This window comes from Canis lupus, chromosome 5 (assembly GCF_003254725.2).
Source record: "Canis lupus dingo isolate Sandy chromosome 5, ASM325472v2, whole genome shotgun sequence".
Classification (NCBI taxonomy): Eukaryota; Metazoa; Chordata; class Mammalia; order Carnivora; family Canidae; genus Canis; species Canis lupus.
This window is the reverse complement of record NC_064247.1, coordinates 29,582,938-29,599,468: the sequence shown is the minus strand read 5'-3', so window position 1 is coordinate 29,599,468 and position 16,531 is coordinate 29,582,938. Positions and strand designations below refer to the sequence as shown.

General features: G+C 41.6%; 2 protein-coding genes across 14 annotated transcripts in view; one reads left to right on the top strand and one right to left on the bottom strand.

Annotated features, from left to right (window-relative positions):
* CEP126 (centrosomal protein 126) overlaps window positions 1–7,086 on the top strand; it is a 101,393-nt gene extending 94,307 nt beyond the window's left edge. For all 13 annotated transcript variants that reach the window (XM_049110053.1, XM_025465736.3, XM_025465737.3 and 10 more), the window contains one exon: window positions 6,657–7,086. Coding sequence is in view for 4 of the 13 variants with exons in the window: in XM_025465736.3 (XP_025321521.1) it covers window positions 6,657–6,754 (98 nt within the window). In the remaining 9 variants the exon portion in view is untranslated. The remainder of the gene's footprint in view (window positions 1–6,656) is intronic.
* ANGPTL5 (angiopoietin like 5) overlaps window positions 1–16,531 on the bottom strand; it is a 135,857-nt gene that overhangs the window by 112,958 nt on the left and 6,368 nt on the right. The gene's annotated exons all lie outside the window — the stretch shown is intronic.

Genomic DNA, 16,531 nt, shown 5'->3' with positions numbered 1-16,531 from the left:
GTAGTGAGAGATGAAGAGGGACAGTATATCATACTTAAAGGATCTATCCAACAAGAGGACTTAACAATCCTCAATATTATATGCCCCGAATGTGGGAGCTGCCAAATATTTAAACCAATTAATAACCAAAGTGAAGAAATACTTAGATAAGAATACACTTATACTTGGTGATTTCAATCTAGCTCTTTCTACCCTTGATAGGTCTTCTAAGCACAACATCTCCAAAGAAACGAGAGCTTTATTTTTTTATTTTTTTTTTATTTTTTTTTTTTGAAACGAGAGCTTTAAATGATACACTGGACCAGATGGATTTCACAGATATCTACAGAACTTTACATCCAAACTCAACTGAATACACATTCTTCTCAAGTGCACATGGAACTTTCTCCAGAATAGACCACATACTGGGTCACAAATCGGGTCTGAACCAATACCAAAAGATTGGGATCATCCCCTGCATATTCTCAGACCATAATGCCTTGAAATTAGAACTAAATCACGAGAAGTTTGGAAGGACCTCAAACACGTGGAAGTTAAGGACCATCCTGCTAAAAGAGGAAAGGGTCAACCAGGAAATTAAGGAAGAATTAAAAAGCTTCATGGAAACTAATGAGAATGAAGATACAACCGTTCAAAATCTTTGGGATGCAGCAAAAGCAGTCCTAAGGGGGAAATACATCGCAATACCAGCATCCATTCAAAAACTGGAAAGAACTCAAATACAAAAGCTAACCTTACACAAAAAGGAGCTAGAGAAAAAACAGCAGATAGATCCTACACCCAGCAGAAGAGAGAGTTAATTAAGATTCGAGAAGAACTCAATGAAATCGAGACCAGAAGAACTGTGGAACAGATCAACAGAACCAGGAGTTGGTTCTTTGAAAGAATTAATAAGATAGATAAACCATTAGCCAACCTTATTAAAAAGAAGAGAGAGAAGACTCAAATTAATAAAATCATGAATGAGAAAGGAGAGATCACTAACAACACCAAGAAATACAAACGATTTTAAAACCATATTATGAACAGCTATACGCCAGTAAATTAGGCAATCTAGAAGAAATGGACGCATTCCTGGAAAGCCACAAACTACCAAAACTGGAACAGGAAGAAAGAGAAAACCTGAACAGGCCAATAACCAGCGAGGAAATTGAAGCAGTCATCAAAAACCTCCCAAGACACAAGAGTCCAGGGCCAGACTCCAGGAAGCCATCCCTGGGGAATTCTATCCAACGTTTAAAGAAGAAACCATACCTATTCTACTAAAGCTGTTTGGAAAGATAGAAAGAGATGGAGTACTTCCAAATTCAATCCAAATTCGTTCTATGAGGCCAGCATCACCTTAATTCCAAAACCAGACAAAGACCCCACCAAAAAGGAGAATTATAGACCAATATCCCTGATGAACATGGATGCAAAAATTCTCAACAAGATACTAGCCAATACAGAATTAATATTGTGAAAATGTCAATGTTACCCAGGGCAATTTACACGTTTAATGCAATCCCTATCAAAATACCATGGACTTTCTTCAGAGAGTTAGAACAAATTATTTTAAGATTTGTGTGGAATCAGAAAAGACCCCGAATAGCCCGGGGAATTTTAAAAAAGAAAACCATAGCTGGGGCCATCACAATGCCAGATTTCAGGTTGTACTACAAAGCTGTGGTCATCAAGACAGTGTGGTACTGGCACAAAAACAGACACATGGATCAATGGAACAGAATAGAGAACCCAGAAGTGGAACCTCAACTTTATGGTCAACTAATATTCGATAAAGGAGGAAAGACTATCCGTTGGAAGAAAGACAGTCTCTTCAATAAATGGTGCTGGGAAAATTGGACATCCACATGCAGAAGAATGAAACTAGACCACTCTCTTGCACCATACCCAAAGAGAAACTCAAAATGGATGAAAGATCTAAATGTGAGACAAGATTCCATCAAAATCCTAGAGGAGAACACAGGCAACACCCTTTTTGAACTTGGCCACAGTAACTTCTTGCAAGATACATCCACGAAGGCGAAAGAAACAAAAGCAAAAATGAACTATTGGGACTTCATCAAGATAAGAAGCTTTTGCACAGCAAAGGATACAATCAACAAAACTAAGACAACCTACAGAATGGGAGAAGGTATTTGCAAATGACGTGTCAGATAAGGGGCTAGTTTCCAATATCTATAAAGAACCTATTAAACTCAACACCAAAGAAACAAACAATCCAATCATGAACTGGGCAAAAGACATGAAGAGAAATCTCACAGAGGAAGACACAGACATGGCCAACATGCACATGAGAAAATGCTCTGCATCACTTGCCATCAGGGAAAATCAAATCAAAACCACAATGAGATACCACCTCACACCAGTGAGAATGGGGAAAATTAACAAGGCAGGAAACCACAAATGTTGGAGAGGATGTGGAGAAAAGGGAACCCTCTTGCACTGTTGGTGGGAATGTGAACTGGTGCAGCCACTCTGGAAAACTGTGTGGAGGTTCCTCAAAGAGTTAAAAATAGACCTGCCCTATGACCCAGCAATTGCACTGTTGGGGATTTACCCCAAAGATACAGATGCAATGAAACGCCGGGACACCTGCACCCCGATGTTTATAGCAGCAATGTCCACAATAGCCAAACTGTGGAAGGAGCCTCGGTGTCCATAGAAAGATGAATGGATAAAGAAGATGTGGTCTATGTATACAATGGAATATTCCTCAGCCATTAGAAACGACAAATACCCACCATTTGCTTCGACGTGGATGGAACTGGAGGGTATTATGCTGAGTGAAATGAGTTAATCGGGGAAGGACAAACATTATATGTTCTCATTCATTTGGGAAATATAAATAATAGTGAAAGGGAATAGAAGGGAAGGGAGAAGAAATGTGTGGGAAATATCAGAAAGGGAGACAGAACATAAAGACTCCTAACTCTGGGAAACGAACTAGGGGTGGTGGAAGGGGAGGAGGGCGGGGGGTGGGGGTGAATGGGTGCCGGGCACTGAGGGGGCACTTGACGGGATGAGCACTGGGTGTTATTCTGTATGTTGGTAAATTGAACACCAATAAAAAATTAATTTATTTAAAAAAATATCTATTCAAGAATATTTGTTGGTTTGGAGTTGTTACAGGTAAGCTTTTTATTAATGTTTTTTATTTTATTTTACATTTCCACCCCAGTGTTTTCACCCATACAAACTTATAAGAATTTTGTTTTTAAATGATAGTATATGTCATATATGTGTAGCTTTATAATTTACATGCTATTATGTAGTTAATTCAGGGACTGAATTTCTCATCAAGCAACATTAATTATATAATAAATCTACCAGCTCCCCCAATACTGCAAACTCAAATGCCATTGCTTTAAGATTCAAGAATTTTTGTTTAATTCTCAAAAATCATGTATCTCTCTGGAAAATTCACAACCTGGGTGAAGTTTCTATATTAACCCACCACCCTACACCCCCACATGGGTGTTTTTGTTACCATTTTTTGTGTCCCCCCGCCATTCTGTAACCCTTTGTGGGTTTTTTTCTCCCACAGAGTATGGTGGTGGTGATTTAGGTTTCTTCTCTAGGCAGAAAAGTGAACTGATATATTCATTCATGCTAAGGTATTTAGCATGAATTTTCAAAGATTTATCATTTTAAAAATCACTTAAAAGATTTAAAACCATTTAAATCATTTAAAAGCAATATCTGGAAAGAACTCTGGTGAATTTCTAAAAACGGGATTTTAGTGGGATTTCGGAATACTTTTGAGCAGGAAAGTCTCAGCATCTCTCACACCTCAGGCATCAGCCAACTCAGCTTGGAGCAGGCGCTGTTCTGAGATTTCAGAGGACCAAATTCCAGCCCACCCTTCCTCCTCGTCCCTTCCCTGGTCACTCCTATCCCTCTGCATCCTCTGAGACAGTCACTCCTGTAGAGCACTGAGCACAGAGCTTGTGGTACAGTTCCCGAGAACCACAGCTCGGGTTCCAGCATCATTATTGCCTCTATTATAATCATCTTATCTGTTCACATTGTCTCAAAAAAAGGAAACGTTCCTCAAACTACTTGAGTGAAATCTATATGGGAAGCATAACTTTAACTTGTAAATAATAGGAATCATTCTAACTTTGATTTGTAACAATTTGTAGTCCCACTTGACTCTCCTCTTACACTATGAATCTTCAGTTCCAGGCAAATTTAATGGGTTGTCCTCCAAGTCTGCAGTACTCTATTCCGCCCCCATGTTTTGCTCATACTTTGCTGATTTTCACACCCGGTTCCGAACTGCACTAGTTATACTTCTGTTCTGCTTTCTTAATCCAACCTAAGTGCCAACTTAATGTCACTTCCCTCATGAAACCCTCCATAAGCAATCCCTCCATAAGCAATCCACACTCTCCTCTGAATGCATTACTGTGTATCGCTGGTTTTGTATTTCTGCTCCATAGGTATTTTCATTAGTTGTCTTTTTACATGGTTAATCTTCTTTGCAACTATATTCTTGAGGCTGTTCTTCCACTTACCTGTCCATCTCACAGAAACTAGCACATACTACTAAATACTTGAAAATATTGGTTGAGACTTTATGACTTATTTATACATAGTCTTTGTGGGGTTTTTTTGTTTTGTTTTGTTTAAGATTTTATGTATTTGACAGAGACAGAGAGCACAAGTAGGCAGAGCGGCAGGTAGAGGGAGAAGCAGACTCCTTACTGAGCAGGGAGCCTGATGCGGGACTCAATTCAAGGAGCCTGGAATCATGACCTGAGCCCAAGGCAGATGCTTAACTAACTGAGCCGCCCAGCTGCCCCATATACATGGTCTTCGAATACAAATTATCTGCCTTTTTCAGACTGCAATAAAATTAGGTGATTTATTTGAACTTGAAACTTTAAAAAATAATAATCTGAAACAAGATTTTATGCTCCATAAAAAAAAAAAAACACTATCTCTGGAGTTCTTCCAAAACCCTTTGGTGAATGTTAATATTTAATCAAATCAATACTTGTTAGAGGCAACTGAACATTGTTGAGCTATAATTAGAAAGAAGCAAGGAAGCCTGTTATGGGGTTCCTGCCATTGAGAAGTACTTTGCCCAATGGCTTCACACACTCTTGTTTAATCTTCTAAGTGAGAGACATCAAAAAAATTTTTCACGTTTGAGAAATGTCCAGTGGAAGAGCTAGAATTGGCACTTTGCCTTGTTCCCCTCAAAATCTCTTCTACCTTTTATAATTCTTATTTAAATTTTTGACACCATTGTCCTCCAGATTTCTCAGAAATCTGTGTCTCATCCAGGCTTCTATTCTCCCATACCCACAGGCAATAAATCATCCTAATTATACTTAATAAATGTACCTCAAATCCACTCTTCATTCCTACTGGTAGTGTCATATTTTAAGAATGTGTCTCACCTAGATCCTTTCAACAGCCTCCATGTGGGCTCTCTCCAGGGCATCTTTCACACCATCACCACCAGAATGATCTTTGCAAAACATGAATATGAACAGATCAGGCTCCAGCCTAAAACCCAACGTCAGCAGTTACCCATCACCTGAACGATGATGCATTCATGACCTTCCCACCCACACCTCCGCTCACATGCTACTGAGCTCAGGTCGGTTTCCCAAGAACTCCCTGTGTCCCTGCAGAGCCCTCCACTGCCCCCCAGGGCTTGCCTTCCTGCATGCTTCTCCCCTACTCCTTCTTTGAGGCTTGATTTCAGCGCCATCTAGAATTTAGTGTCCTCTTTTTGGCAACCAGAGCAGCCTGATTTTTTGTTTTCGCACAAGTTATACTGGTCCGTTTTTCTTCATTGAACAGGTATTGCCCGAGTTCTTTCCACATGTCAGCATTCTGTTAGGGCCAAACGAGAACGAGGAAAACACTTTCCTGCCTGCAAGCCTCTCGCACTCACAGAGACAACATGCAAACCTTGTACCCTAGGAGGGTTGCAGGCGGGTATCCTGAATATGTCTGCCATGATCATTCTAAAAACTATGAATCTTAGAAAGGGAGACAGAACATAAAGACTCCTAACTCTGGGAAACGAACTAGGGGTGGTGGAAGGGGAGGTGGGCGGGGGTGGGAGTGAATGGGTGATGGGCACTGAAGTGGGCACTTGACGGGATGAGCACTGGGTGTTATTCTATATGTTGGCAAATTGAACACCAATAAAAAATAAATTTATAAAAAATAATAATAAATAAAATAAAATAAAAATAAAAACTATGAGTCTTAGAAGCAGAATTTTCATTGTGGAATATTTTATTTTTTAAAATAAATTTTAAGAATTTATGAATTTAATTAATTTTTAACAATTGCCCTCCCAGCAACTTACTTCTTTAACCCAATGTATGTTGTTAAACTACTCCTAGGGTGTTCTGTGAGCTGCATTTCCCTGCATTGAACATTTACACAGAAGATTATGATAAAAAGCACCTCTTAAGCACATTTTACCAATAGAGCAAAGATCCTGAATTATTATAATTAGTATGATGCCTTCCATGGCATGGTATTAATGTGAGACTGATGTATATGTAGTACTTGGGAATTTGAGTTGTGAGCTTGTGTTACTACAATCTGTCCTCTGTGGAGAGATCCATGTGTTAAAGCCTATGACTACTGCAGTGAAATAATATTGTGCCATTCTGTTACAGAACAGCCAGCCAAGGGGCCGCCCATCGCTAGGTGTTGGATCCAGAATGCAGAGAAAATACTGACAAAGTTTAACAGCGGGTATTACATGGAGTCGTGATTGTGGACAATCTCCTGTAAAATATAACATAGGTTTCCGCATTTGTTATTGATTTAAGATACTATAACCATAAAATAAAGGTAAATCATAACATGGTAATGAAGATAAATTGACTAGTGTACATTTATGCTATAAGGTTATGTATTTTATTGATAAATACATTTTTAGTGAATGGAAATGCTTCATTGTTTTTAATGAGCATGCCACTGAAAATAAATTCATTATATTTACAAATAAAACACAGGATATTTTGTTATTCAAATTATGTATTAGCTATAGTTGTAAAGCTTTGTTTTTCTGAAATTCCTAATAAATTCTATTAAATTTTGGTACAGTGGTGTAAAAAGTTTATGGTTAATCAATATCCTGCATAAATAGTAAAGCTATTTGTCTAAGACTTCAAAGGATCTCTGTACTTTGGAGGTGTTGCCAAGAGGTTTTAATTAAGAAAACCAAGAGAAACTCTTTGTGTGATTCTAGATGTTTTTTCATAGAATCATGATAATCTCCTGTATCTTTTTATCTTCCCTCACCCGTCTCCAATTCAGGCTCTCATCTGGACTACTTCAAGTTGAATTTCTCACCTCTCCCACTAGGAAAGCTGGCAGAGTGGCATTTCTAAAGTGTGGAATGGCCAGAGTAAAAATCAATGATACCGATCCCATCTTAGGGGTGCCTGGGGGGCTCAGTCGGTGGAGTGTCTGACCTGTAGTCTCAGCTCAGGTCTTGATCTCAGGGTCATGAGTTCAGGTCCCACAATGGGTTCCTATCTTAAACCTTGTCAGCCCTTTCCTTTTGGCCACTGGAGCGAGCGTACTTATCCCTAGTGCTCCATGCTGACGTCACCTTTCCCCAGTGCTCACTAATGCCCAGGCAGCAGACCCTTGCAGGCCCCCAGCCAGGACCTGTGTGTCTCTGCCCCAGCACACACTGTTGACCTAGCTCTGAATGTCTTCCTTCTCTCTCCACTGGCACCTGCCTGAATCATGTTCACTCATTCTCTTAAATTCTGCTCATGTTGAAATTTCTCCAATATTTCCTAATAATCCTCTACCAAATTGGGATACATTTTGTCCTTGACATTCTGAACTGTAATTATTTGTGTATCTCTCTTCTAGATAAATTGCTCCTGGCAGAGAGAGGTTGTCATTCATGTCTGTGCCCTTGGGAATTAACGTAGGGGATATAGTGAGAGATCACAATAATGAATGAAGGGAAAATAGTTGTTTAGTTTATCAAGCTCTGCTACCTGCTAGGTGCTGCTCCATGTATTAGGGATACAGACAAAGCTAAAGTAATTATTTTTTTCTATCATAGAACTGACATTATAGTAGGGAATACTGAGTTAAACATAAGATGCCACTGGAGGGATATAATGCATGCTGAATGAAAACCAGAGCATGTCAAGGGGGCTGAGTACTGGGGTGCTGCTTTAAACAAACAGGGTGGCCAGAGAAAGTCTCTGAGAAGGTGATATTTGTGCAAATATGCAAGTGAAGTGAAGGGAAGGAAGCCAACCATGGCCACAGAGGGAAAACATCAGCCAAAGAGCAGGAGGTAGTGATTCTCCTAGACTATTTCAGAGCGGTGCTCAGGGACAGGGCCTCACAAACACTAATGCATCTTCTGTCACCTGTAGTCAGTGGTAAAACGCATCTCCTAGTCTGATAGGTCTATGGTGGGAGCACGACAATAGCGCTGCTGCCCCAGGCCAGAGCATAACCTGGCTGCATGTTTAAATCACTCTGATGCCTGGTTTTCTCCAAAGTGAAATTTGGGCATTTAGATTTTGTAAATCTCCCCAAAAGAATTGTAATGAGCCACCAAGGTTCAGAAACAGTGGTTTAGAAGCCACAGTGAGAAACAAGTAATGGGACTGGGGCATGCAAAGGATTCTGGCCCCATGAGCACCACCAGCAAACCATCTGGGTACATCCCCAGCCATGAACTCAATATACACGGGTGGCTGTCCTGCCCTGGACACTGTGCTTCTGGCCCCTTGTCCCTAGCTGCTCCAGGTATTTCCCTCCTGGGGCTAGAGGGCTGCACTAGAAGAGATCAGTGGGGCTCACAGCACCAGCATGCCTGATGCTGCTACTCAGCTGCCCTTCTTGTTTCAGTTGTTAAATGTTCAGTGCTGATCCCCTGCCACATGTGGGCTGCATTCTCACACTGCCTCCTGATGGGAGACATAGCCCTGTGCCATTGGAGGGACTGGCTTCTTTCCACCTTTCCAGGTTAGAACCCACAAATCGGGGGAGGGGGCAAGATAGCAGAAGAGTAGGGTCCCCAAGTCACCTGTCCCCACCAAATTACCTAGATAACCTTCAAATCATCCTGAAAACCTACGAATTCAGTCTGAGATTTAAAGAGAGAACAGCTGGAACGCTACAGTGAGAAGAGTTCACGCTTCTATCAAGGTAGGAAGATGGAAAAAATAAAATAAATAAAATAAAATAAAATAAAATAAAATAAAATATAAAATAAAATAAATAAAATAAAATAAAATAAAATAAAATAATAACATCCAAGGGGAGGGGCCCCGCGAGGAGCGGGCTAAGGCAAGTGTCCCCAGGACTGGAAAGCCCCATCCTGGAGAAGCACGAGCTTCACCAATCTTCCCCGACGGAAAGGCGCTCGCAAGGAGTTGTAACAGGAGCCCAGGAGGGGCGGGGATGCCCTCAGGCTCCCAGGGGGACTAACAGACACCTGCGCCCCGGGTAGAGCGCACCACACCCCGCGGCCGGGCTCCCTAAAGGGCCCGGGAGCAGCTCCGGCAGCGGCTCCATGCGGAGGGGGCTGCGCGGCCCCAGGAGCGCCATTCCAGATTCCAGCGGCGCAGGCCCCGGAGCCCAGGGCGCCGGGGACACAACCCAGGATCCGGCGCTCCCCCCGGGACAGGCGGAGCCCGGGGGGACACAGGGCAGTTAGGACGCTCCTGCCACGGGGCAGCCCCGAGCTGTGCAGATCAGCGGCCCCGCCCCCGGAGCATCCAGGCCCCTGCAGACTGGGAGCTGCGGTAGTTACTGCGGGAGCTGACTCCAGGCTGGAGAGCTGGCCTCTGCCAGGGTGTTGTTCCTCCTGGGGCCTCACAGGATAAACAACCCCCGCTGACCCTCACAGTGGCCTACAGGAAAAACAACTCCCACTGAGCCCTGCACCAGGCAGGGGGCTGAGCAGCACACCCAGGTGCACACACCTGAGAACCAGCACAGCAGACCCCTTCCCCAGAAGACCAGCTAGACAGACAGGGGAAATCAAGTTTTTGACCAAGCAGCACTGGAAAGTTTCAGGGGAAGTCGAGGGATTTACAGTATATAGAGTCAAGGATACTCCCCCTTGTTTTTTGTTTCCTGTTTGCTCCCCCTGCCCTTTCTTTTCTTTTTTCCTCCTCTTCTTTTTTTTTCTTTTTCCTCTTCTCTCTTTTTCTCCGTTTTTCAATACAACTTGTTTTTGACCACTCTGCTTTGAGCAAAATGACTAGAAGGAAAAACTCACCTCAAAAGAAAGAATCAGAAACAGTCCTCTCTCCCACAGAGTTACAAAATTTGGATTACAATTCCATGTCAGAAAGCCAATTCAGAAGCACAATTATAAAGCTACTGCTGGCTCTAGAAAAAAGCATAAAGGACTCAGGAGACTTCATGACTGCAGAATTTAGATCTAATCAGGCAGAAATTAAAAATCAATTAAATGAGATGCAATCCAAACTGGAGGTCCTAACGACCAGGGTTAACAAGGTAGAAGAACGAGTGAGTAACATAGAAGACAAGTTGATGGCAAGGAGGGAAACTGAGGAAAAAAGAGAAAAACAAAAGATCATGAGGATAGGTTAAGGGAAATAAATGACAGCCTCAGAAGGAAATATATACGTTTAATTGGGGTTCCCAAGGCGCCAAAAGGGACAGAGGTCCAGAATACATATTTGAAGAAATCATAGCTGAAAACTTTCCTAATCTGGGAAGAGAAACAGGCATTCAGATCCAGGAAATAGAGAGATTCCCCCCCTAAAATCAATAAAAACCATTCAACACCTCGACATTTGATAGTGAAGCTTGCAAATTCCAAAGATAAAGAGATCTTTGAAGCAGCAAAAGACAAGAAATCTCTAACTTTTATGGGGAGAAACATTAGATTAACAGCAGACCTCTCCACGGAGACCTGGCAGGCCAGAAAGGGCTGGCAGGATATATTCAGGGTCCTAAATGAGAAGAACCTGCAGCCAAGAATACTTTATCCAGCAAGGCTCTCATTCAGAATAGAAGGAGAGATAAAGAGCTTCCAGGATAGGCAGAAACTGGAAGAGTATGTGACCACCAAACCAGTTCTCCAAGAAATATTAAGGAGGATTCTGTAATAGAAAGAGGAAGTCCAAGGGAACAATCCACAAGACAGGGACTGAATAGGTATCATGATGACACTAAATTCATATCTTTCAATAGTAACTCTGAACGTGAACGGGCTTAATGACCCCATCAAAAGGCGCAGCATGTCAGACTGGATAAAAAAGCAGGACCCATCTATTTGCTGTCTACAAGAGACTCATTTTAGACAGAAGGACACCTACAACCTGAAAATAAAAGGTTGGAGAACCATTTACCATTCAAATGGCCCTCAGAAGAAAGCAGAGGTAGCCATCCTTATATCAGATAAATTAAAGTTTATCCCAAAGACTGTAGTGAGAGATGAAGAGGTACAGTATATCATACTTAAAGGATCTATCCAACAAGAAGACTTAACAATCATCAATATTTATGCCCCAAATATGGGAGCTGCCAAGTATATCAATCAATTAATAACCAAAGTTAAGATATACTTAGATAATAATACACTTATACTTGGTGACTTGAATATAGCACTTTCTACAATCAACAGGTCTTCTAAGCACAACATCTCCAAAGAAACAAGAGCTTTAAATGATACACTGGACCAGATGGATCTCACAGATATTTACAGAACCTTACATCCAAATGCAACTGAATACACATTCTTCTCAAGTGCACATGGAACTTTCTCCAGAATAGACCACATACTGGGTCACAAATCAGGTCTTAAACGATACCAAAAGATTGGGATTGTCCCCTGCATATTTTCAGACCATAATGCTTTGAAATTAGAACTAAATCACAAGAAGAAGTTTGGAAGGATTTCAAGCATGTGGAGGTTAAGGACCATCCTGCTAAAAGAGGAAAGGGTCAACCAGGAAATTAAGGAAGAATTAAAAAGATTCATGGAAACTAATGAGAATGAAGATACAACTGTTCAAAATCTTTGGGATGCAGCAAAAGCAGTCCTGAGGGGGAAATACATCGCAATACAAGCATCCATTCAAAAACTGGAAAGAACTCAAATACAAAACTTAACCTTACACATAAAGGAGCTAGAGAAAAAACAGCAGATAGATCTCAGCAGAAGAAGAAAGTTAATTAAGATTCGAGAAGAACTCAATGAAATCGAGACCAGAAGAACTGTGGAACAGATCAACAAAACCAGGAGTTGGTTCTTTGAAAGAATTAATAAAATAGATAAACCATTAGCCAGCCTTATTAAAAAGAAGAGAGAGAAGACTCAAATTAATAAAATCATGAATGAGAAAGGAGAGGTCGCTACCAACACCAAGGAAATACAAACGATTTTAAAAACATATTATGAACAGCTATACGCCAATAAATTAGGCAATCTAGAAGAAATGGACGCATTCCTGGAAAGCCACAAACTACCAAAACTGGAACAGGAAGAAATAGAAAATCTGAACAGGCCAATAACCAGCGAGGAAATTGAAGCAGTCATCAAAAACCTCCCAAGACACAAGAGTCCAGGGCCAGATGGCTTCCCTGGGGAATTCTATCCAACGTCTAAAGAAGAAACCATACCTATTCTACTAAAGCTGTTTGGAAAGATAGAAAGAGATGGAGTACTTCCAAATTCAATCCAAATTCGTTCTATGAGGCCAGCATCACCTTAATTCCAAAACCAGACAAAGACCCCACCAAAAAGGAGAATTATAGACCAATAGCCCTGATGAACATGGATGCAAAAATTCTCAACAAGATACTAGCCAATAGGATCCAACAGTACATTAAGAAGATTATTCACCATGACCAAGTGGGATTTATCCCCGGGATGCAAGGCTGGTTCAACACTCATAAAACAATCAGTGTGATTCATCATATCAGCAAGAGAAAAACCAAGAACCATATGATCCTCTCATTAGATGCAGAGAAAGCATTTGACAAAATACAGCGTCCATTCCTGATCAAAACTCTTCAGAGTGTAGGGATAGAGGGAACATTCCTCAACATCTTAAAAGCCATCTACAAAAAGCCCACAGCAAATATCATTCTCAAAGGGGAAGCACTGGGAGCCTTTCCCCTAAGATCAGGAACAAGACAGGGATGTCCACTCTCACCACTGCTATTCAATATAGTACTGGAAGTCCTAGCCTCAGCAGTCAGACAACAGAAAGAAATAAAAGGCATTAAAATTGGAAAAGAGGGGATCCCTGGGTGGCGCAGCGGTTTGGCGCCTGCCTTTGGCCCAGGGCGCGATCCTGGAGACCCGGGATCGAATCCCACATCGGGCTCCCAGTGCATGGAGCCTGCTTCTCCCTCTGCCTATGTCTCTGCCTCTCTCTCTCTCTCTGTGACTATCATAAATAAATAAAAGTTAAAAAAAATAAAATAAAATAAAAAAATAAAATTGGAAAAGAAGAAGTCAAACTCTCCCTCTTCACAGATGACATGATACTGTACATAGAAAACCCAAAAGACTCCACCCCAAGATTGCTAGAACTCATACAGCAATTCAGCAGTGCGGCAGGATACAAAATCAACGCCCAGAAGTCAGAGGCATTTCTCTACAGTAACAATCAGACTGAAGAAGAGAAATTAAGGAGTCAATCCCATTTACAATTGCACCCAAAAGCATAAGATACCTAGGAATAAACCTAACCAAAGAGGTAAAGGATCTATACCCTAAGAACTACAGAACACTTCTGAAAGAAATTGAGGAAGACACAAAGAGATGGAAAAATATTCCATGCTCATGGATTGGCAGAATTAATATTGTGAAAATGTCAGTGTTACCCAGGGCAATTTACACGTTTAATGCAATCCCTATCAAAATACCATGGACTTTCTTCAGAGAGTTAGAACAAATTATTTTAAGATTTGTGTGGAATCAGAAAAGACCCCGAATAGCCAGGGGAATTTTAAAAAAGAAAACCATATCTGGGGGCATCACAATGCCAGATTTCAGGTTGTACTACAAAGCTGTGGTCATCAAGACAGTGTGGACCTGGCACAAAAACAGACACTTAGATCAATGGAACAAAATAGAGAACCCAGAAGTGGACCCTGAACTTTATGGTCAACTAATATTCGGTAAAGGAGGAAAGACTATCCGTTGGAAGAAAGACAGTCTCTTCAATAAATGGTGCTGGGAAAATTGGACATCCACATGCAGAAGAATGAAACTAGACCACTCTCTTTCACCATACACAAAGATAAACTCAAAATGGATGAAAGATCTAAATGTGAGACAAGATTCCATCAAAATCCTAGAGGAGAACACAGGCAACACCCTTTTTGAATTTGGCCACAGTAACTTCTTGCAAGATACATCCACGAAGGCAAAAGAAACAAAAGCAAAAATGAACTATTGGGACATCATCAAGATAAGAAGCTTTTGGGATCCCTGGGTGGCGCAGGGGTTTGGCGCCTGCCTTTGGCCCAGGGCGCGATCCTGGAGACCCGGGATCGAATCCCACGTCGGGCTCCCAGTGCATGGAGCCTGCTTCTCCCTCTGCCTGTGTCTCTGCCTCTCTCTCTTTCTCTCTCTGTGACTATCATAAATAAATAAATATTAAAAAAAAAAAGATAAGAAGCTTTTGCACAGCAAAGGATACAGTCAACAAAACTCAAAGACAACCTACAGAATGGGAGAAGATATTTGCAAATGACATATCAGATAAAGGGCTAGTTTCCAAGATATATAAAGAACTTACTAAACTAGGGGTGGTGGAAGGGGAGGTGGGCGGGGGTGGGGGTGACTGGGTGGTGGTCACTGAGGTGGGCACTTGACGGGATGAGCACTGGGTGTTATTCTATATGTTGGCAAATTGAACACCAATAAAAAATAAATTTATAAAAAGGAAAGAAGAAGAAAATGAGAAGATATAGAATAAGAAGAAGGCAAAGGAGATGAAACCCAATAACTGGGGTGATTTTACACAACTGTATTAAACAAAACTAAAAAGAATATGAAAAACAAGCACCATGAAATATGAGACACTAACTGAATAATATCAACATGAATTAGTAGTTTACTTAGCAAAGAGAATATAACATAAAATGTATCTAGAACTTTCTGGCATATAGTGATTGTTCTGTAGTTATTTGCTGAATGAGTCAGGAATTAGGCCACAGAAAACGTGGACATTTAACAGATGGGAAGGTTGTACTTCACTTGGAACAGACTAGATTATTCAATAAAGTCTAGCGCAAATGGCAGAAAAGAAAAAGAACTTATGAAACTCAACACCCAAGAAACAAACAATCCAATCATGAAATGGGCAAAAGACATGAAGAGAAATCTCACAGAGGAAGACATAGACATGGCCAACATGCACATGAGAAAATGCTCTGCATCACTTGCCATCAGGGAAATACAAATCAAAACCACAATGAGATACCACCTCACACCAGCGAGAATGGGGAAAATTAACAAGGCAGGAAACCACAAATGTTGGAGAGGATGCGGAGAAAGGGGAACCCTCTTACACTGTTGGTGGGAATGTGAACTGGTGCAGCCACTCTGGAAAACTGTGTGGAGGTTCCTCAAAGAGTTAAAAATAGAGCTGCCCTATGACCCAGCAATTGCACTGTTGGGGATTTACCCCAAAGATTCAGATGCAATGTAATGCCGGGACACCTGCACCCCGATGTTTCTAGCAGCAATGTCCACAATAGCCAAACTGTGGAAGGAGCCTCGATGTCCATCAAAAGATGAATGGATAAAGAAGATGTGGTCTATGTATACAATGGAATATTCCTCAGCTATTAGAAATGACAAATACCCACCATTTGCTTCAACGTGGATGGAACTGGAGGGTATTATGCTGAGTGAAGTAAGTCAATCAGAGAAGGACAAAAATTATTTGGTCTCATTCATTTGGGGAATATAAAAAAATAGTGAAAGGGAATAAAGGAGAAAGGAGAGAAAATGAGTGGGAAATATCAGAGAGGGAGACAGAACAGGAGAGACTCCTAACTCTGGAAAATGAACAAGGGGTGATGGAAAGGGAGGTGGGTAGGGGGTGGGGTGACTGGGTGATGGGCACTGAGGGGAGCACTTGATCGGATGAGCACTGGGTGTTATGCTATATGTTGGCAAATTGAACTCCAATAAAAAAAAAGAACCCCCAGATGGGGCAAGGGGAGGTGATACCAAGGGGTTACTCTTCTAGGGTCACCATGGTGGCTCACAGAACAGGCCCCTCCAGGGCCCCCTGGACTTCCAAGACATCTCAGACCTCTCAACCTCCCAAGCCCCCTGGTCCTCTGGCCCTCTAGCTTCCCAGTCTCCCAGACCCCCAGATCCCTGCACTCCCTCCCTGGCCAGGCGCGTAGGCCACAGACCCCCAGACACAGCCTCACCTAAGCAGAACCTTTGTGGATTTGTCTGTCAAGCTCCCTGGTCCTCAGTGATGGGCCTCAGGTTCTCCAGCAACTAAAATGTCATCCTTAGTCCCATGATCCTTAGACCTGCTTTTTTATC